The sequence below is a fragment of the Neopsephotus bourkii genome, unplaced genomic scaffold, assembly GCF_033783945.1.
Source record: "Neopsephotus bourkii isolate Nb327-2 ecotype Australia unplaced genomic scaffold, CSIRO-AGI_Nbou_v1 NB_1825, whole genome shotgun sequence".
NCBI lineage: Eukaryota > Metazoa > Chordata > Aves > Psittaciformes > Psittacidae > Neopsephotus > Neopsephotus bourkii.
This window is the reverse complement of record NW_026902298.1, coordinates 3,083,047-3,105,251: the sequence shown is the minus strand read 5'-3', so window position 1 is coordinate 3,105,251 and position 22,205 is coordinate 3,083,047. Positions and strand designations below refer to the sequence as shown.

General features: G+C 39.3%; 1 protein-coding gene across 26 annotated transcripts in view; it reads right to left on the bottom strand.

Moving 5' to 3' along the window:
• DLG2 (discs large MAGUK scaffold protein 2) overlaps nucleotides 1-22,205 on the bottom strand; it is a 1,002,605-nt gene that overhangs the window by 518,108 nt on the left and 462,292 nt on the right. For all 26 annotated transcript variants that reach the window (XM_061343348.1, XM_061343335.1, XM_061343334.1 and 23 more), the window contains one exon: nucleotides 17,060-17,221. In XM_061343348.1, the coding sequence (XP_061199332.1) occupies nucleotides 17,060-17,221 (162 nt within the window). The remainder of the gene's footprint in view (nucleotides 1-17,059; nucleotides 17,222-22,205) is intronic.

Here is a 22,205-nt window from a genome sequence, read left to right as displayed (position 1 = left end):
ATGACTTGATGCTATATCTTTCCTCTACTTGGTTTTCTCGTTTTATGGATGGCATTGGAATTTCTTTTCAACCACTGACTTCTTTCAGATTTGATTGAAAATGACCAAAGATGAAAAAAAAAAAAATCAGAGAAGGGGGCAAAAATTAGCATCATGGCCTAATGCAGTATTTTTTTCTGAAAACATGATGCTTTGTTTCTTTTCCCATAGAAATCCATGCATTTGCTCTTTTATTCTCCCATTTCTAGAAGCTTTACGTTATTGAATTTCTCAAAGAATGAGAGAGTTTTCAGCATTTCAGTTCTTATGGCTAATTTTGCCATTCATTTGTAAGCATTTTGCTCAGTGAATTCAGTCACTTCTGTGCTTAAGATTTGTCCACAAAACGATAAGCCATCTCTAAAAAACTGAGTTGATTACAGTATTGTGAGTAACTTATATTTCCCTTTCCACTGTAGATATGTATATTTTTCAAAATTACATTTTATCATCTGCCCATTCTTCCAGATCTGAAATGCCTCACAGCTTTGTCTTGTTTTCTCTATCCAGAGTAATTGTATGCCATCTGCAAATTGCCCTGTCCCTGTCTAGCTATTTCCCTCATAAATAATTACTATATTTGTATTTCTAGAGCCCAGTCTAGGACAGATTTCAAAATGTGGATAGACTTTCCCTGATCCAGGTTGTCCTTGAACATTAGACTCCCTTTGCCGTATTGCAAATAGTTCATTAATTTCTCTTAGGTGTTTCGATAATTTATATTCTAATATTCCTTATATTTTATTTTATGAAATAATTTCTTTCCTTAGTGGCTTAGAGCGATGGGACTTTATCAAAATTATTTATTAAGTACAAATAAATTAATTCAGCCTCTTTTCCACTTATTACTAATTTACTGACACTATCAGAGATTCCATTGAATTAAATTAAATCTGTTTTGCCTTTACGGAACCTCTTCCTGTTTTCTCCAATCCCAACGCATTTATCTCATTAAAAGTATCTGGCAAAGATTTTCTGATGTGCAATTCCCAGGATCATCCCTGGTGTTTCTTAAAAGACAGATAAACATTTGCTGCCATCCAGTTCTTTGAATGGAACAGCTGTGATACTGCACAATTTTACTAACTTTCTGTCAGCCATCTTATTCTATATAATTAATACTACCTGTAGGAGAGAAAGATTTTTGTCTATTTCTCTTTAGAAAATAAATGAAACCACTAACTTAAAAATCTCAAGTCAATTACCCCAACTTCAAATTTACTTAAACCTCTGGAAAACAGCCATAGATAAAGTGCTTTGCTTCTAGCACCAGATTTTATCCCTGATGCCCATCCACAGCGCTAGAAACTGTGAGAAGAGTGTTTGGGGCCTCTGCAACCCTCCCAACCCTGCAAAGAATCGGCTGACACCGATAGCCCGAGGCTAAGCAAGGACAACCAGGTGGTAGATTATTACTCTATGATCTTAATGCTTCAGAAAAATAGATGAGACTGGTTGAAATACAGCATGAATACACAGGGTTAATGTGGTCTGGCACTGCATCTACCCTAACCAGCCCCAAAACATGGTTCTCCAATGTCCCCAGCACTTTCCCCATCTTTAAGAGTGGTGTGATATTTGCAAAAAGAATGTGAAGTGCGAGCTGCCCTGTAGACTCAGGGCATAGAAAGGCTACATTGGGAATGAGTATGGGATTAAAAATATGAAGAATGTTCTTTCCTGTTTTCTCCATCTTTATAATGCTTCCTTAAAAGCTTGTTCTTGCCCCAGACTGATCTACAAGGCTCAGCTGCCCAGGTAGCCACCATGTCCCTCAGGAAATAAAACTCGTTCTCCACAATCAAATAGATGGCAACGCAGTCATTCAGGAGACCTCATATCTCACAGGGGAAAGGAACCAGGGAAAGATGCTGCCTGCCCAAGCAAACAGGAAATTCCAGGGAAAAAAAGGAAACATTTACAGAATATAAGGACTTTTTGTAAATTCTGCATTTAGACATTCCATGAATTGTTGCCCTAATAACTTTTGGGCTTATATAGCAAACTGATAATTTATAGCTTATTAATAAGATCTTCTCTCAGATTTAAATGCCACTGCAGCCTCCAAGACATTGCCAGAGAACAGATTTACAGTATACCCTGATGATCCTCACCAGGGCTCCCAGAAGGCAGTGTCAGAATGCTAAATTCATTACTAAATAATAACTATAATACTCTGTAAATTAACTACAATAAATAAAATCATGGAGAATTTGGATTAGACTGTCTACCTATCATAGGTCTTCAGTCTCACACTGAGTAGGCCAAGAAACATCAGCAGAGTTTGTGAGAAGTGAAAATGTGTGTCCCTGTGAACAAAGGGTCTCCACAAGGATGTGCAAACATTACTATACTATGTCTCAAGTCTCCTAATGAAGCATTCACCTTACCATAATTAAGAAAACTCATTTATACTAACCATTATAGTGAAAATTATGTTGAAAAGCCCATCTAATTGAAAGTACAGTAACACTCATCAACCCAGTTTGACACATGTGGAGATTAAATCAAGGACATTTGTTAAAACATTAAGTAAGTGGTGGTATATTAGTTGATGGATTAATTTCTACATTGGGCAACTGTGGCAGTTCCTGTTTAGGTCTCCTTAGTTTAAAAGGGACTCTATTGACAGAGATGTTTTCAATTAGCACCAAGTGTTTTGTTGTTCATTTGGGGTTTTTTTCTAAAATATGTATATTTGTATGTGCATTTCTCACTCAGCAAGATGCAAAGCATCACTTCAGTGCTAATGGGGAAAAAGCCAGTAAACGTAAAAAGGTAGCACTGGTCTATACTTTAGCCTCAAGATATGAACATTTATAGCTAAAGAAATTACAAAGAAATTATCTGATAGTTAAAAAGTAGATATAATTTGATTATAGTAGATAGATTAGTAGATACAATTTGAATATACACAGGGTTTCCTATTAATTTCTGTTCACTTTTAGTGGTTTCAACCCAGGCAACTCAATGGCATCACAACATTTAAGCTTTTCCCTGTCTGTACAGTGCTGAGGACAATCGAACCCTGAACTACAATCATAGCCCCTGGGTAACACTATAACCTAAATTATCATCATCATCATTCAGATTGAATTAAGAGGCTTGGAAAGAACATGCATCTAGGGAGGAATCTCTGAGCTAGTCTTGCTTAGATCATTACTGATAGCTATAACAAGAAGGGCAATGGAATATTTGCTTTGATGTATTCAGGGGCCTGGAAGGACATGCTAATAACCTGGTCAATAATCTTGATGCAGCAAAGATAAGACAGTCTGAGCTGTGCTACAGAATTAAGACCGCAAGACTGGATGAATTTCATCCTCACCCACACCTCTCATTTTATTATCAGATGAGATTCTCAAAAAAGAACTTAAAAGAGTTTGTAGCTTACAGCCCTTTGAAAATCAAAGGAAGCTGTATTCCTGCTTAAATTAGGCTGAAACCTACTTTTCCCAAAAGCCTGAATATAAAAGAATCCAGCTTTTCAAGATTATATATAAACACAATCGTCATCCCCGGGTTTAGCAGTGTTTGGGAAAATTTTGTACTTATCCACCCACATAAGATCTTACTGAAGTCTGCAGAGAACTCACCCACAGACTGATGCTGTATTTACAACAGTTGAACAATACTAACAAACCCCAAATTTCAGTCAAGTCCAGTGAAAATCAGTTGGAAGCTCCTATTTTTGTTAAGATTTCTTCCTCGGTAACTCCCAGTGGCAATGCAATAAGCAGCTACTATAGGGCTCAGCCTCCTTTGAATATTAAATTACTGAAGTTCAGAAGAATTTAATTAGTAGCTCACCTACTTACCATCTTCTAACTATGCCTCTGCTACAATTATGGTACTACATTACAGGCAATTTCAACTTAATTGAATAACTTGAACAAAACTTGGGTTCCAATTGCTAGAATTATCTGCATTAAGATGGCTATAACTGAGTTAAAACCCAGAAAAGGTGAGATGATGTCCACACATGCTGTGACACCAGGTTTCTGGTAGATACTCTAGTTAATTCACCCTGAGTATTACCATACTGTCAGAAGAAATAACATAGCAGATACAAACATGGTTTGATGTGACCAGCTGAAGAATTACAAAGGCAAAACAGGCTGTCAGGTAGCAAAAGGTAGGCTTTAAAACGTTTTGAAATATAACCGTTAGAATTTTAACAGCTTGTGCCTCTTCCCCCAGCTGCACACACCTCTGTGCACTTCAGTCACTGACTGCCAACTTCCATTCCCATTGTCCCTCATACTTGGCTATTTGTAAAATAACTCTTCCTACAGAAAGCTTGTACCAGAAACAAGAAATGAAAAGTATTGCAGAGACCATGAGAAGGAGAGAGAGAGAGGAAGAGAGCAACGGGACAAAGCCCATATTGCATTTTCCGCAGGCTATTCCTCTATCCTGCCACATTTCATGTAGCTCCAAACTGGCTTGGATCCCCCTTGGTTTGAGATAATGACCTGGCATAGGAACCTAGCTGCTGAGTCATTCCACTTCAGTGAGAAAGCATGAGAAAAAGTGTGGTGATAAAATCAGTATGTGAAAAGTTATAGAAACCCATAGATACTCTTCCAATGCTCTACAGTCCAGTTGAGTACATAGAGTTTCTAAGTCATTTTGGTCTGAAAGATAAATCTGTACTGGGAAACATATCTATCCTGCTTCTCTGCAGCTACACTGTAAAAAGACTACACAGCTCATCACATGAGAAAGATACGGCCTCTAAGCAGAGATGCACACAGTCCTCCAAATTCATGAATGTGGAAATTCACAATACATGAAGTGTTGAACAGTGAATATTGTCTACCCGGATTTCTCCAAGGTTTGCAATAAAGCTTCCCTTCATCACCTCCTAGGGCCACCTCCAGGTGGTGTGTGCAGTGGATGGGGAGCTGGCTGACAGGCGGTGGTAAATGGCTCTTTCTCAAACTGTCAACCTGTCACCAGTGGATTGATACTGGCCCAACACTGTTCGATGTCTTCGTAAACAATCTGCATGAAGGGATCAAGTGTACCCTGGTGAAGTTTGCCAACAATACAGAACTGGTTGGGGAAGTGGACACTTTTGAAAGGAGAGCCAGCCCTGCAGGAAGACCTGGATATAATCATAGAATGGTTAGCATTGGAAGGGAAGAATAGGCTAACAGGAAACTTACAGAGTTCAACTAGGACTTCCAAGGTCTTGCACCTTAGAAAACACAATCCAGGAGTGAAGCACAGGCTGGGATCTACCCAGCTGGGAAACAGCTCTGGGGAAAGGGACCCAGGTGTCCTGCTGGACAGCCAGCTCAATAAGAGTGAACAGTGTGCTGCTGCAGCAAAGAAAGCCAATAGAATGCTGGATTACATCAGCAAGGGCACCACCAGCATGGATAAATATGTCATTATCCTACTCAGTATTTGTGAGACCACACCTGGAAGAGAGTGGTCAGTTTTGGTCTCCACTATGCAGAAAAGACATGGACAGGCTGGAAGAGGGCCCAGAGAAGGGCCACGAAGATGATCCAAGGACTGATGAAAGGCTGGGAGGGCTGGGCCTGTTCAGCCTTGAGAAAAGAATGCTCAGGAGAGACCTTATCACCATGCTCCAGTAGTTAAAGGGCGGCCACAAAGAAGATGGAGACTCCATTTTACAAGGAGTCACATGGAAAAGACAAGGGGTAATGGGCAAAAGTTACTCCTGTGGAGATTCTGCTTGGACATTAGAGGGAAATTTCCCACACTGAGAATAATCAGGCATTGAAATAATCTCCCCAGTGAAGTGGTGGATTCCTCAGTGTTGGACACTCTTTAAGACTGGGCTGGACAGGCTGCTGGGTCATGCTTTGCCTTGAAAGATTGGGCCAGATGATCCCTTCCAGCCTGGTATTCTATGATTCTGAAGGAGAATAGGTGAAGCAAGATGAATTTTCCACAGGAATCCCCACACTTCACTTAATTTTTTGTAGCAATAATAGGCTGACACATTGATGCTCTACCGCTTTACTCAACAGGGCTTTTTTCCCTTCTGTTTATAAACATAAATACCAATGCAATGCTCTGCCTGGCTGATTGTTGCCTTTATATATACAGCTCTACTTTATTAATCTTTGAGAAACAAGTATTCAGTAGTCTTTATGCTCTAGTTTATACTTCAAAATAAAGACAGGATTAAAATTCACTAATACCAGTATCTTTAGGAGAGAGTATGCAAATATTACTTTCAGAAATGGAAGCCTGTCTTGGGTATTTTAACTGAGATTGCTTAAGCCAGTTTTTCAGACATTCTCTTGCATTACAGTTATATACAGTAAAGTATAAAGCAATGCAGAAACACCCTGTCTGCACTTTGGTGTATTAATTCCCATTTGCCTTTAGTAAATATCAGCATCTCCAAGATACTGAAAAAATAATGCCTTTTTAAAATGGAAATACAATTATGAACCTAATTAGGAAAATAACCCACTTTCAGCTGAAACCTGAGTTCAGATCTGCTCAGTGTGCGTATCTGTTGCAAACCAGTAAAGAAAATCAACTGCCTAATGACCACTAGAGAGGAAACAGCAGCAATTTGACTGAAATCAGATGCAAGCGTGGTCTTCAGAAGTTGGTTGATGACATTAACATTCCTAGCACAAAGGTTGTTAACTTTGTGCTATTTTGACCAATTCCCAGCAATTAATATAAGCCTTTATACTCAGTTGATGTGTGTTATCACTGAAAATTCTACTTCACTGCTTGGAATTTACTCATCTTCTTGATCAAAGACAATTTGTGACACTGACTTCAAAGTAAAACTTTCTTTATTTGTTGAAAACACAGTTCTCCTTTCAGCCTTTCCAATGCCATGTTATCAATTCTTCTAATTTTATTAACTCAATTACTAGGTTTATTTTAATAATTAAGTTATTAATAATTTTATTTGGAAGCACAAACTTGAATCACCAAATGTTAACTAAATCCAATGCAGCAATACAGGCAGATGTTTATTATAACTGTAGTGGAAGACAGGCTTTGAAAAACATCAGCTATGTACATTGCCTTTGAGAACGTGGTTGTAGTCTACATAGAACACTTTAATCTAAAAAGCTAACTTCTAGCTCTTACGACACATTCCATTCACATTTGGAAGATAAGAGCTGCAATTAAGTGTGCTTGAGTCTGTTGGTCAAAAAAATCAGTTGCACCTGCATCTGTGCAGGGTTTATATAAGTCTTAGTAGAATAAAAGGTGCCCAGAGTGCTTCCATTTCAGTGGACAACTGTGATCCACTATACCTGATGACTTTCAGATGTATTCCACATTGCTTTTCCTTGGGGAGGAAGAAACCCCTCACATTCCATCAGCAAGAAAAAAACAACAAACTTTTCATGAATACCAGGTATGAAAAAAGGGACACAGGGAGAACCATGACTCCTATTGATCATTTTGCTTTCTGGTTGCTTTTAGAGAAGAGGAGTGCAATTGGCTTGAACCAGAAGGGCATCAATAATCAGATGTTAACAGCTACCTGATGCAAAACTGTATTTCATAGGTGGCTTGTGGTATTAAGATCCATGTGTAAGTGCAGGAATAAATATCACAGAAAAGTAAGGAAGAAACAAGTAATGGATCCTGGGGTAATTTGGAATTCAGAAAAAGGTACACTGTTTAACTATGGAAAAGGAAAACAAGAGCATGGGAATGGAAAAGAGAGCAAAACGTACTATGGGAAATCAAGTCAATAAACAGTGCAGATCTCAGAAAGGTCACTTGAGTCATCAAGCCTGCTGACTATGTTTTGACTTTTTCCCCAATTGCATCAGCTTCAGTAGCAATATTGTCTTTAAAAGATTATTAGAAAGCAAGTAATGTGATCTGCTGAAGTAGAGATGCTGGAGGGAACCAAATGGCAAAAAGCATTTCCCATTTAAAAGTCTGAGAAGCCTTAATTAGCTGTGGATACAAAGATGTCACACAATAACAGCCAGTTTAGAAAGATTTTTTTCCTTTAAACACCAGAATTCTGTTGGGTTTTTTACAGCTCCACAGCCCACAAAACTACATTACAGAAAGATGAAACAAGAGGCACAAGAAACAGGAGTTTAAAAAGGAAGCATTTGGAAACAAAATGTGTATTAGCTTGAATGCTTCTTAGGCTGCCAAGATATTCTACCGTAAGGTCTGACTAAACAGGTTCTGTCCTCTTTGTCCTGGAGGCTGCACCTATCCACAGCTTCTGGAGCTGCAAACTTCTGCTTTGTATTCTTTTACACCCAACATTGACAAAAGCCAGAATGCATTTGATGTGTCACATCCTTGGATGTATAAACCTTGGATGTAGATCTTTTACTGAATCACCAGGATAGCCCTCAGTGAAAAGGTATTACAGCAGTTTAATGTTTCATTTAAAACGTAGAGTACATTCCCAAGTGTCAGCAGTAGCTGATGTCTGACAGAAGGGCATTTCAGCTGCTGAGCTGAAGGAAACAACTGGTGTTAAACCTGTCTGACGTCTCTGAAGAAAATCCTTCCTGTTGCAATCTGACTAATGACACCAAGATGTTTTATTGCACTTTTCATCAGGAGGTCACAAAACACTTTGGAAAGGTGATAAACATCGTTACAGATTCTTTACAAATATAGTGATAGTCCTATACTCCTAGAGTAGAAGAATTGAGAGAACATACAAATCTGATGTTTGTAGCATCTCGTAGTGATTCCATGGATTTATTGGATGCATTTCTTTAATTTCAGGTGGGGAATAAACATAAGTACCTTTGCAATAGCACATCCCTATTTTATATTCTATAGGTATTTCATACGGCAAATCCATCAAAGGGAAAAAAAAACCCAAGTCAGTGAATTCCAGGGGAGCAAGAAATTACTACTATGCAAAACATTACAGAAAGACATGGAGAAAAGGGAATTTCTGTAATCTCCCATTTTCTTGATAGGAGAGTGATGGAGAGACATAGCCAGAAATATGTTTAATTTATCAGATTTTAATAAACAAATAAGACTCCGGAACGAGATTATCCTGAAGGAGAAATTTACTATCTAAAAAGAAAAAAGATAAAGCAGTTAATTAATACCAATTGATAAAGCATCCAGAAGATCAAGAACACAAGATCTCCTGAAACTGCAATTCAGATTAACACTTGAAAGGACCTTCAATACCTAGGAGGCCCACACAAAGTAAATAGGGTCCATAGCCTGAAAATATTTTCAAATTCTTTTGAAAATTCCTTTTTTTATTCTTCAGGCAAATCTAACAATACATAATGGGCCAGGAGACACTGACAGAATTTGCTTTGCTTGTGTCCGTCACAGGCCATCGTTTATTTTGCCAAAAAAGAGAGCATTGCAATGCCTCAGGTTTACCTTAGTTGCTGAGATTCCTCCAATTAAATCACCCCCTGACAGAAGCAGCTTTATTTGGTTTCTGTTTTATTCTGTCAGAAGTTCTCAAGATAACAAGATACTGTCTGCAACAACATAAATCACATAGAAAGCTGTCAGTTAGGAATCCGAGACACAAAAATCAAGCCCACAGTACAATGGGTTTAGCTTTGATGACAAAATCCAAAACCTAGTGATCATTAGTAACTATTCTTCACTGCAACATTTGAATTTTGCACCATTTTAGGTTTTCTTCTTTAGAGTAAGACAAGGATTGCAAAAATGGAAGACATTCCTGCCTATATGAAGCCGAGACACAATATTCTTCAGAATACTAATTCATAAGCAGCTTATTTTGCCCTGAAACATAATGAACTACTTTTGCCACTTCTGTAAGACCAAGAACAAGCACAGACACATTTGCTTTTCTTTTGTCTCCTGATCCGATTGCATTTTTATATTAAAACACATGGATCAGATACAGATCTATGATGTATGCTTATCTGCTGTTACAGTAAGAGATAAGAGAAAAGCAGCACATGATTAAACATGGAACAAGTGTTGTGTCTTAATGAAGCAACCTACTGAATATGCAGTGGAATTCACTAACAGACTGACTGCAGTATGGGGTTTTGCTAATAACTGCATATTTAAAAGAAGGGGGAAGGGGGAGAGAAAAAAAGACAGACAATAACCCCCAAACACAAAGGCTAGGAAGCTACTAGGGCAGAGATCAAAAGTATTATTATAAGATCATTGCTTCCGAGCTGAGCCATCCTGAGGCTAAAAAATGCTTCATGCAGATTAGCTATACTTATGAAGTGCAGTCAGTGTAAGCAGAGAAAAGGATGCAAGATTGAGTTTTAAATGGCTTGCCAATATGTCCATGCATACATTAATATGTCCTCTATATAACCCCAATTAATTTTGTAACTACAAGAGAAAACTTCAGACTTCTGTTACTGCCACAAACAAAACATCAGCCTCTCAGTCCTTCACGGCTCTTAAGAGCCTCTGAAATGCAGCGCCTTTGCTCTGGAAGAACAGCCTGTGCTATGGCACAGCCTCAACCATTTGTCACAATCGAGCAACAGGAGTGAAAGCAAATTCAGCCTTATCTTGTTCTCTTCCCTATCTGAACTTCACCTTTAGCATAGGGTTCTTCCCAGTAATAAGAATTAACAATGTTCAGCAGTTCTGGAAAAGTAAATGGGGTTTCTTATCACAGATGATTCCTCTACAAGCACTAGAAACTATATTTACACATGAGTATCAGGCATGGTAAGGCTGAAAGCTGCAGAAACCTGCTTTTCCTGTAAATCTGGTTCCCTGGTATTTACAACAGCATAGCAGAGGACTTCCCTGCAATTGCTCATTTAAAACAGGCCTGTTGAAAGTATTTCCTAATGATGTTTTGCAGCTCTGTGCAGCAATACCTTGTGGGATTCACTGCAACATCATGAGAGCCTTGGAGTTTGCTCTTTTCACAGTACCTGGGACTAGTGCATGACTTTGTATAAAGCAGAGCAAAAGCAAGTCCAGAGGAAGGCTGAGAGGGTGATCAGGGTTGGAGCACCTCCCGTATGAAGACAGGATGAGAAAGTTGGGGCTGTTCAGCCTCTGAGAAGAGAAGGCTGCGTGGAGATCTCACAGCAACCTTCCGGTATCTGAAGGGGGCCTATAGGGATGCTGGGGAGGGACTCTTCATTAGGGAATATAGTGATAGGACAAGGGGTAATGGGCTAAAACATAAACAGAGGAAATTCAGGTTAGATATAAAGGAAGAGGTTCTTTACTGTGAGGGTGGTGAGGTGCTGGAATGGGCTTCCCAAAGAAGTGTGCCAAATGCACCATCCTTGGCAGTGGTCAAAGTCAGGATGCACAGAGGCTTGGACAACAAGGTCTAGGGTGGTAGGGGGGGTTGGAACTGGGTGCTCTTAAGGTCCTTTCCAACCCGAGACATTCTATGATTCTACTCTAAATAGAATGTTCAGTAATAAAATTCCAGTCCAAACATTTGTCAAATTAAGGGAAAATAACACCAAAACCACAAAACTAGTATAGAACAATTCGCCCTTATTTGTCCAAATTGTCTTCAGAACATCATTTTTATTGAAGTCAATGTTAATGAAATAAATAGATCTTACCTAATCTATGGTTTTAGAAGCAAAGAATTACTCTTTGTGACAGCTTCCAGGAAACTCAGGCTAAGGCATGTTTCATGGATTAATTAATCATCCAGTCTCAGCCTCAGAGCCTCTTTCCCTGTCTCTGCTAATTTGCCACACAAGCACAGCAGCCACTGTCGTGAGGTCTGACTCATGCTTGGACACGGAAGACTTCAGAGATGACAAAAGTCTGTTTCATTAAAGACAGAAGAAGAGGGTGTGCCAGACTCCAGGAGCCTTCAGAGGAATGACCTTCCTACGCCCAAGTGGATTAAAAAGACAACCGATAGGTGTGCAAAGGACACTCTACACACCCACAGCAAGATGGGAGTTGGGATAAAGATTTGGCTTGGAGTAGAAACAAAGCATCTTTTCCCCTCTAGATACAGAGAATCTCAAGTAATGGGTAAGACAGGGATTTTTGTCATCATGAAGCTAAAAGAACAAGTGGAATCAATATGCTCTGGTGATGGAAGAAGCAAATCTTCTGAAAGCAATTTGCACAAATGTTAATTCACGTATAACCCTAACTTTGGAGACCACTGAGCAAATGAATTGCCCATGTGCTCCATGTGGAGATGTTTTTTTCCCCTCTCTCCACTCAAAAGTCATTCCACCCATCCTGACTTTCTGTGAGCTTTCAGCAGCCTGCTGAAAGACAGGAGGTGCAGGACAGTGCCCCGAGACAGAAAGCAAAGGAGGAAAATCCAGAGCAGCTCCTTCTCTTCTTGAAAGCAAGGCCATCAAAGAGAAGGCAGCTGAAGTTTGTGCCTCCTTGTTTGAAAAAAATCTTAAGATGAGATAACGATAGCTTACCTGGCTACTTGTTATTGCACTGTCATTGATGCTTACACTCAAACCTTGCATTAAATAGGAAACTAAAAAGGAGATAGTTGGAATAGACTGACATTTAAAGTGTTCAGGCAACCAGAAGATGCAAGACCCTTACATGGACTTTTACTTTTACATAAAGGAAGCAGAATACATTCAAAAATTTATCTAATGCCACAAAACCACTAATAAGGTTCATTCAGAAATCAGAGTTCATTCATTTAATGAACACTGATTAGCTGTATTCTAGGAAGAAGGGAAAAAGAGAAGCATTTAATTTAGTGACAGAACTTGCAGAATTTTAGGCACAGTTGCGTTGTATTCAGATTTCTCAACAGACTAAAGATTCTAAAAAGGCATTTTTACCGAATTAGCACTTTCTATGACATACAAGAAAAAACTTCCATAGCATGTCACCGAAGCTTTATAGGCGCAGATCAAATGATTCTGAGCTTACCGCACCATCTAGTGTCAAGCGGCGGAAAGCACAAGAACATGATCATTTCATTATACCACATGCGTTTTCCTTTAACAGAATAACAAAGCACAATCATCTCGTCACCTCTCTAAGTTACAAAGAGCATCTATCATCTTAATACGGAAACTTTTTCACAAAGCTTCTCGAAAGTTGTTTCCCAAATCTCAATAGAGCTACATAATTGAAAACTTCATTTATAACTTTATGTCAGTACTCAAAGGTGCTGAAGATGCTGTCAAGTTTATTTTCTACAAACTAATCAGTAGATAAACCTTTAACAGAAGTTTTCAGCTTCCTAAAAATTAAAGAGTGTCTAAACAGAGTTGAGCATACAGGAAATACTACAGGACGGTAGAAAAGTGAAGTTAATCCAACAAAACTGTAAGCTACAAAAGTAAAAATGACAGTGAGAAGGGGATCTACTTTTCAGTTCAACTTTTTACTGCTTTTCAGAAGACGGTAATGAGCAATCTGGCTAGTACGCAGTAGGTTTTAAGTATGTGAAATGTAAAAAGGCATGTCTAACTGCAATGTCAACTCTTATTCACATTCCCAAACAGTATTTATCCTAATCAGTATCCAAGTGTCTCAAAGAGACTTTCAGAGTGTCCAAGGACCACATTTCTAATGACTCAGCACACAAAACTAGCGTAAGGCTATTAAAGAATTCTTTTTACATTCTGATATCTAAAAAAACCCTTCTGAAGTAACCGATAATGATGAGCTCCACTAGGATATTTCTGGACTACATCAAACCACATAAAATGAAACATGGAATTATTGCCAAGTTCTTGAACAACTTGTACACAGCAACTTGAGATAAAATCTAAGATTCTTCTGTTCTTTACAGTATGGACCATATCATGCATTTTGAATCACACAGGTTAAAAAAAAAAAAGAAAAGATGGGCTGAATCCTTCCATCCTGACTGTTAGAAAATCTTTTAAGAATCCCTGGAATGTTTTACTTGGAGGTGTACACAGCGGTGATGTGAACTTCCACGTGAACTTCAACCATCCACTTCAACCATTGCCTGTAATGGTGCAAGGCTGCGCTCAAGCTGTTGAACTGGATTATGATATAAACCAAGGTGCCCACTGGAAACCTGGGAGCAGAAACAGGCAATGGCACCAAGTATTATACCTGTACAGACGAGGTGTAATTCCTATGACTTCCAGAGATGGCCAGTTGTGGGGGATGGAAACAGAAACCCTATGACCCTAAAGGGTAGTTTTAGGATTTCATGGTCTTTGCAGATTTCTTTCTAAATGAGCACAAAGGCATGGAAACAAGCAACTCTTTCCTCTGCCAAACTCAAGTTACTCCAGAAAAGTGATGTGATTAAGATGGATATGTGGCTTGGCCTTGGGATAACACTTCAGTTCCAAAACATCTTAACCGATTACTTCTATGCACAAGCATTTTTCTTTTATGATACTATTTCAAGCAAAAATATTGGGAAAAATGATCCTGTTGTCAGGTCATTGTGCTGCCACTAAACACAAAAAATTGCCTCAAAACTTCTTTTGAGAGGTGCAGTGTGGTGCTGCAGACCCCACAGTGAACTTCAGGCAATGAAATTCAATCAGGGAGTGACTTAATCCCACTCAGCCAGGCACCACCCCCTGCTCATGGAGCATACTGCCAGCTGGGTGGCTGGTCAGATTGTCCTAGTGACACACAGAAGGTGGTGTGGTCCCTCTCTTGGTACAAGCAAACTTGTGAGACTTCCATTTACAGGCATTTTCCATTTGCACCAAGTTCTTTGACCTGTATTCAGAAAACTGGGGCAGAACAAGTCAACCTTTCCAATGCAAACAGCTCTGTGGAGTTCCCTGACAGCTTTACCCCACTGCAGTTGCCAGTTTCTCCTCACTCCTAAGAAGTTGACAGGCTGTATTTGTACCCTGGCATTTGTTATATCTCCTCAAAGCAGGATTCCAACAGCTTCACCTCTCATGCAAGGCAATGAAATATTTAAATAGCAGGCATATTTATCTAGCCAATCTTTGAGAAAAAAAAAATAGTATTTTATGTTCCCTAGGAAGGCATGCTATGGGTTGAGAAGCAGTATACCTCCGATTTAGCTCTTAGCCATTGCAGCCAGGGTTGCACAATACTGCCAAGAAGACTGCTGAATGGTTAATGATATTTGACTATAGGATAGGAAGTCTATAATTCCAGACAAATGGTTAATGATATTTGACTATAGGATAGGAAGTCTATAATTCAAGACAACAACCACTTCTGATTGGATTTTGGTGAGTTTGGAGTACTATTCCTCAACTATGTGGAAAACTCCATGACAAAACCTTTCCAGACAGGTATTTCAGTCAATTCCCAAAAACAAGTAAATGAAAAGCCAGTGTTTTATATAGGAAGGGTATTACAGTGCCGTGAGCATTAGAAGAAGGTTTATTCCTGCCTCTTGAGATAATTCTCTAGCAGTGGTTAAAATACAGGACACACTCTACAGGAGAAAGCAAGTAGAAACTTCAAAGATACCAAGTCAAAGACAGAAATCCTCAGCCTGAGGATAGAACTTGCAGAAGATACAAATTTCCAAGAGAAAATACTATATAGCCCCTCTTCTCCCTTCACTTCAGGAAACAGCAGATGACAACAACTCTCTCCTGTGAGAAGAGCAATTTAGAGTGGGAGCAGTTTTAAAGCAACTGTAGATGTCTGGGGATACGGGGATACCTTTTACATCACTTCACAATAAGCTTTTTATTATCACTGCTACATTATCAGCTTAGATCATGCAGCCTTACTTGAAAGTCTCCAAATGTGAAGAAAATTACCTAGTTTTACACTTTCATGAATAAGAAGCACCACTATAATCTTAATATTCAAGAATCTCTAGAGGAACAGGGACATTTCCCTTCCAGACAAGAGATTGTTCTGTCTGCAATTGTCCCCTGAGGTTCCACAGAGGAGGTAATCCCTTCCAAATAACTAAAACAATCTACTCCAGTGTAAGAAGATATATTACTGCTTGATACCACTGGTTTCTGCAGTATAAATTACATAAGCAACCCAGAAACCTGTTAAAGCATGCTAATACATGAAGAGACAAACAACATACAAACCACCCACAGGAGCAACAAATACATGACTATCCCATGAAGGCTCAGTGAAGACCAGCTGCATCCATATCACTCTTTAACAGCAAATATTTCATTTCACTTTTAACTACAATGTAACCACTCTGTTAGGCAAGTGATACCCATTTCATAGGTTTTGAGCACCAGAAGGAGCAAAGCCCATGGGCCTTGCTTGCTGCTTAGTTGCCAGAATAAAACCCTTACCCAGAACATCATCAACTCTAGTGAAAACATTCATTTTTTTCTCCTCACCAGACCCAATAGAAAATAAATTAAGAAAACCATCATGCTCATCACTATCTATGCTTGTTTCATTAGAGAAGTTTTAAGAAATTCTTCAAGCTATTGCAGTCTTATTAAAGAGCAAATGCAATTTCCAGGAATGGATTTCTTTTTGGTTAATGTGCAGGTTCACCATGAAGATAAACATTCTTTGCACAGCAAGATATATCAGAGGACACCAACCACACATACAGAAAACCTTCTATGTTCTATACATAGCTCCCTTAAATAGCAGAGAGATGCCTCTACATCACTCGAAATTGTAACAAACCCCACAGAAAACAGCAAGTACTTGAGTAATAAGGATCTGAATAGTGGCAAATAAGCTCCATTTATAGGCATAAATTATCACTTTGATATAGGTTTTTGAGAGATGCAGAAACTAGGATTCCATCAGATGGCTACATTTACAGTAATTTCTTTCAATTTCTGAAGGACAATCAGGAAGGCAAGTCTGTTACACCAAAATCACTGTGATATTGAGGCCAAGAACCTGCATTATTCCTTTCTCAATGTACAGAAAAACAGGCTTACTTGCCAGGAATTGGTCCATTTCTTGCTTAAGCAAAAAACTCATATCTCAAAACAAAGCTTTGCCAACTAAACCATCACTTGTTACACTATAATGAGCCATAAAAATCCATCACAGGACAATCAGTCTCCAATAACACTTTTCACAAACCAACTTGTCTGTTCATGTACCAATAAGTTTCCCAAGTATTTCATGCTACATGTTTTCTCGTATTTGAGGTCCAAAGCCACAGTGAATATGATCCTACCTTCAAAGGAGAAATGTGCGACTGTAAGACATATCCATGGACATTCTCTATTTGCGACAAGTTCTTCTCTGACACATGAACCAGCTCGGGGCCTCTCACTTCATGGGTTAATCGAGGCAAAGTATGATCATGTGGAGCGTCCTCATCTTGATAACGATATTTCTAGAGAAAAGAGATAGCAAGGAAGAACAACTTAGCTTTAAGGAGGCAATGGACATGTATTCAAGTAAATATGGGATAACAGATGAAGTATAAGACACGAGTCAATATAATCCTTGGATTTCCTAATCTGTTCTAGAAAGAATACCTCATTCTTAAACATTTCATCAGAGAAAAACATGGTATACCATACTGATACACAAAACTTCCACCAAATAAACATCTGAAATGACGTACTGGAAAGGGCTGACAATGAAGACATTTTTATTAGCTGAGCTGTAGTGTCAGCTCATATTTCACACCCCCAACATTAATAACTGCACCTCTACAGCCTTTCTGCACAAAGTATTTGAGTCATTTTCCATTTAGCACGATGCATCCTGATGCTGGAGAGCTCACATGCACTTCCACAGAGCCACATTTGGGCAGAAAATTACTTTTCAGTAAACTTTCCTCCATACCCCAAATACTAACCAGCATGTGAGGTGTTGTAGCTCTGTGCTCCATGAAGATGCAACATGACAAAGAGGAAGCAAGAAGCCTGTCCAACATCCAAAACAAACTTTGTGAAAACAAGGAAAATAACCCTAAAAACTAAATTATACTTGCCAGGTCTGTCCTTCAGCTTGAATCCTTTTTAAAATGGCACCAGCCATGTAGCTGATGGGCCCAGCTGTGTCTTGCAGTAGGGCCGTTAGAGCGAACCAGAACCAGCTGTGTCTGGTAGGGGCAGTCCTGACCTCTCCTTATACAGGTACCCTCAACCTCGCCCTTGCCAAAACCTTGATTTTTACACCCAATGCACATAGATACTGTTGTTCTGAAGAAGACTATCAAGCAAATTCACATGACCTAACCCATCTGTGGGGGATTTTGAGATGTTACAGGAGAGAGCAGGAGGACGAGAGCAGAGTGTAAACTGGGAGGAGACATAGGTCTTTGGCAATGAGTAGAAGAGATGGTCTCGTTGTAAATGCAATTTTCAGCTGACAGGTATGTGCTAAAATCTTGCAGTGAGGAAAATCAAAGACTAAAGAAAAGACAAAATCAAAGACTAAGGCTTATTTGGATAGCTATACAGGAAAAATAAGAAGTCTTATGTTCAGGTATGCTCACAAGGACATTGTGAAGCAGACCTCTGCATTTCACTTTGATCACTCAGTTCTGGGATATTACTTTATTTAATCATAGAATCACAAAGTGGTTTGGGTTGGACCTTAAGATCATCTAGTTCCAACCCTCTTCCATTTAAGTTGGAAAAGAACTTTAAGATCAAGTCCAACTGTTAAGCCAGTACTGCCAAATCCACCACTAAACCATGCCCCCAAGTGCCACTTCTACAATCCCTTTGAATATCTCCAGAAGCAGTCACTCCACCACTGGGCAGCTTGTACCAATGACTGACAACCTTTCATTGAAGAAATTTATCCTAATATCCAATCTTAACCTACCCTGGTGCATGCTGAGGCCATTTCTTCTCATCCTATCACTTGTTGCTTGGGAGATAAGACTAGCCCCCACTTCCCTAAGACCTCCTTTCAGGTAGTCATAAAGGGCAATAAAGTCCTCTCTGAGCCTCCTTTTCTCCAGGCTAAACACACCCAATTCCCTCAGCCGTTCCTCATCAGACTTGTGCTCCAGACCCTTCACCAGCTCCATTGCCCCTCTCTGGCCTTGATCCAGCACCTCAGTGTCTCTCTTGTGAGAGAATTGAGCATAGAATTCGAGGTGCGAACTCACCAGTGCCACTTACAGAGGGACAATCGCTTCCCTGCTCCTTCTGGCCACATTTCCAATACAAATACTATACTATATATCATAGAATCATAGAATGGTTTGGGTTGAAGGGACCTTAAAGCTCATCCAGTTCCACCCCCTTGCCACGAGCAGGGACACCTTCCACTAGAGCAGCTTGCTCCAAGTCCCTGTGCTCAACCTGGCCTTGAACACTGCCAGGGATGGGGCAGCCACAGCTTCTCTGGGCACCATATGCTAGCACTTCAGCACCCTCACAGGGAAGAACTTCTGCCTAACATCTAATGCAGGCCCCTTTCAGCTCTGGAAGCTGTTCTAAGGTCTCCCCTGGGCCTTCTCTTCTCCAGGCTGAACAACTCCAAAACTTCTGTCTGTCTTCATAAAAGAGGTGCTCCTGGCCTCTGACAATCAATATGTATAATATATATATATTATATTGACACTGTTCTGTCCACATCATTCATGCAGCTTTACAGCACAAGAAACCGTCTAAGGTGGCATTGAAGAGAGAACATCTTTTGGACCATCAGTAAGTCCTTTCTCCATTATGGCACTGCAATGTTGCTGTTGCATGAGAGCCAAGGCCCAGAGGAAATTGATTCATCCTGAGCCATTTGCTCCCAAAAAGCAGGACACTCGCATGGATAACCAGTGGTAGACTTTCCCATGAAAACCTATGCTATATTTAATTATAAAATTGAAATTGATCACTTCATCTAATAACTGCACATTCCCGTGACAAATTCAGTAATATCTGTGTTCATGTGCCATAAACTGGGAAGTTCACAGAACAGATTTCTACTTTTCCATTTGCCTTTGTCTCCCCCCTATCCCAAGCCCAGTCTTCTTGTTCTTCACAAAGTATGAGCGTAGAGAATTTCTGGGTCAATCCTGTTATGTGTTTGCCTCATGTTCTTAGCACCAAACCCATTGATTTTCATGCATCTTTCCTCCCACAGCATCTCTTCACTGAAATGCTCTCAGCTGTGAACCAAAACATCTTGACACAGTAAAAAACTAATGGTAAGACTGAAAATAAAACCAGAATCAAAACTCTCCTGCAGAAATGCCTCATTTGTTTCAACTACTCTGTCCTGATGGAGTACTGGAAGTGTCTTTTAAATTACCTCATTCCCTAGAAACCAGAGTTTTCTCTAAGGGTTAATTCAAGTTTCAGGAGGGAAAAGCATGACTGCACGGAAATGCTGTGCTTCATTTGACAAAGGAACAGGTGGATGTCTTATGATAATTAAATTACAAATCAGTGCCTGCTGCTGACAGGGTATTGTACGCTGCCAACTAGCATCAGATATTTAAAATCCTCTGTAATTACCTATAATGGGGGAGTGGAGTGTGCTGCTGTGAATTTTTAATATGAACGTGCCTTTTTATAAGAGATCATTCTTCCTACAATGTGAGATCATTGCAGCATCACTGCTTCTTGCATCATACTATTTAAAGTAGCATTTCTAAGGCTGTGTTTGCCAAAGAGGTGTCAGATCAACAGGACTGAAGATATGAATCAAATAGAAGGTAATGGGCAAAAGCCTTAAAGCCAGTTGTCAAGGAAAAGAAAAAAATAAAATAAAATAAAATAAAATAAAATAAAATAAAATAAAATAAAATAAAATAAAATAAAATAAAATACATTAAGTAAAGTTACAATGAAAGTGACAATAGCCAGACTGCTGCCCCTGTATGGAAATATGGATGTTCTTACAACTTGCCTTTGACAGATTGTCAGTGAATTAAGATACTTGGGCATTTGTCATTTGATTTTGGGCCAAAAAGAAATATTTCTTGTAAAAATCCTCAGTATTTCTTTGCTGTTACCATAAGTTTGCTTTGCAGAAAATGCAAACAGAGCATTTCATTTTAGATCAACTCAAGCTGACCTGTGTCCTAAGCTGCTGAATGTGGTCCCGCTAGAGCTGCCATTCAAAAGCACATATCCCCGTTGTCTAAGTGGGTTTTTGGCTGCACTACACTGCAATACGTCACACATTACTTCTGCTTTCAATAGGACTGCTGCAAAAGGATGGAAGAAAGTGTATTAAAGAAATCACAAGGCTCTACAACAACCTCTGAAATAAGAGCAGCCAATGAATCCTGGTCCTAAAGAGGATCTTAACCTACAAGAAGACACCCTGACATGTGCAAAAGGTGCAGAGACAAAAATGTGATGTTGCTTTTCACTCAGTTCAAGTTTATAGTAGGTAGAGGTGATAGATATTAATGGTGGGGAGAAAAGGTACCACCCCATACTATGGTAACCCATTCACGAGTGGATCCTGCTCCCAGTGTCTCTTCAAAGCCAGCCTGTTGAAAATACTCTAGCTAGCATAGTATCTTTCTCAAAGAATACAAAAGCCATATCTAGTGGTTACACTTCATCATTTCAAGTCTCAAATACTGTCTGCTTTATGGTCCTCCTATGTCCTTTATGGCCTTTTCCCTTGACACAGGATTTGAGGTGCTTTGCAACTCCCATGCAGATCAACCCCACTGCTACTCATCTGCTCCAACCTTGACATGGGAGCTGCCTCTGAACAGGTTTAACATCATCCCCCTTTTGCACGATGTTAGATCTAGAATTCAATATACTGGATTTGTTCACAGTATTAGCAACAGGCAAAAACTAAAACCATAATAGACTTGGACAAAAGTTTAATCTGCAAAGTTTCATTAAAAATGTTAATGTCCTCTTGCCTTATTTTTGTGGTCAGTTTTTCAGTGGTCTTCAATGTGTTCGATTTTACTGGTGCTGCTCTCCAAAGGCAGCAAATTTCAATGTCATACAGATGAGTATCTTGAGAAAACAAACTTTACAATTTGCACACACAAGTCGTTGGGCATTCATCCAAACATGAGTAGAAATAATGTTACTCATCCAACTGATTGCAAATGAGCAACACAGCTTGAATTCTGAATATTTGCAATCAATCCATAGAGTAAAAAGAGAAAAAAAACCAACCCTCTTCTCATTATATAAAATGGAAGAAATCACAATCTGCTTGCCAAGACTCTGGAAGTAGATTAGGAAGTTTAAATCATTGAATAATTATACTTATTGTGAATGACTTGCTTTTTTGCTTATCAAGTATATTTCTAACAAGCTTGTCACTATATCACAGCACTACCTTTCATCCAAGAAGCCCAAAGAGCTTTACAAGTGGCAGTCAAGTCTGATAACATCCTGTTGAAAAAAAAAAGTATGTGCATCATCTAAAGG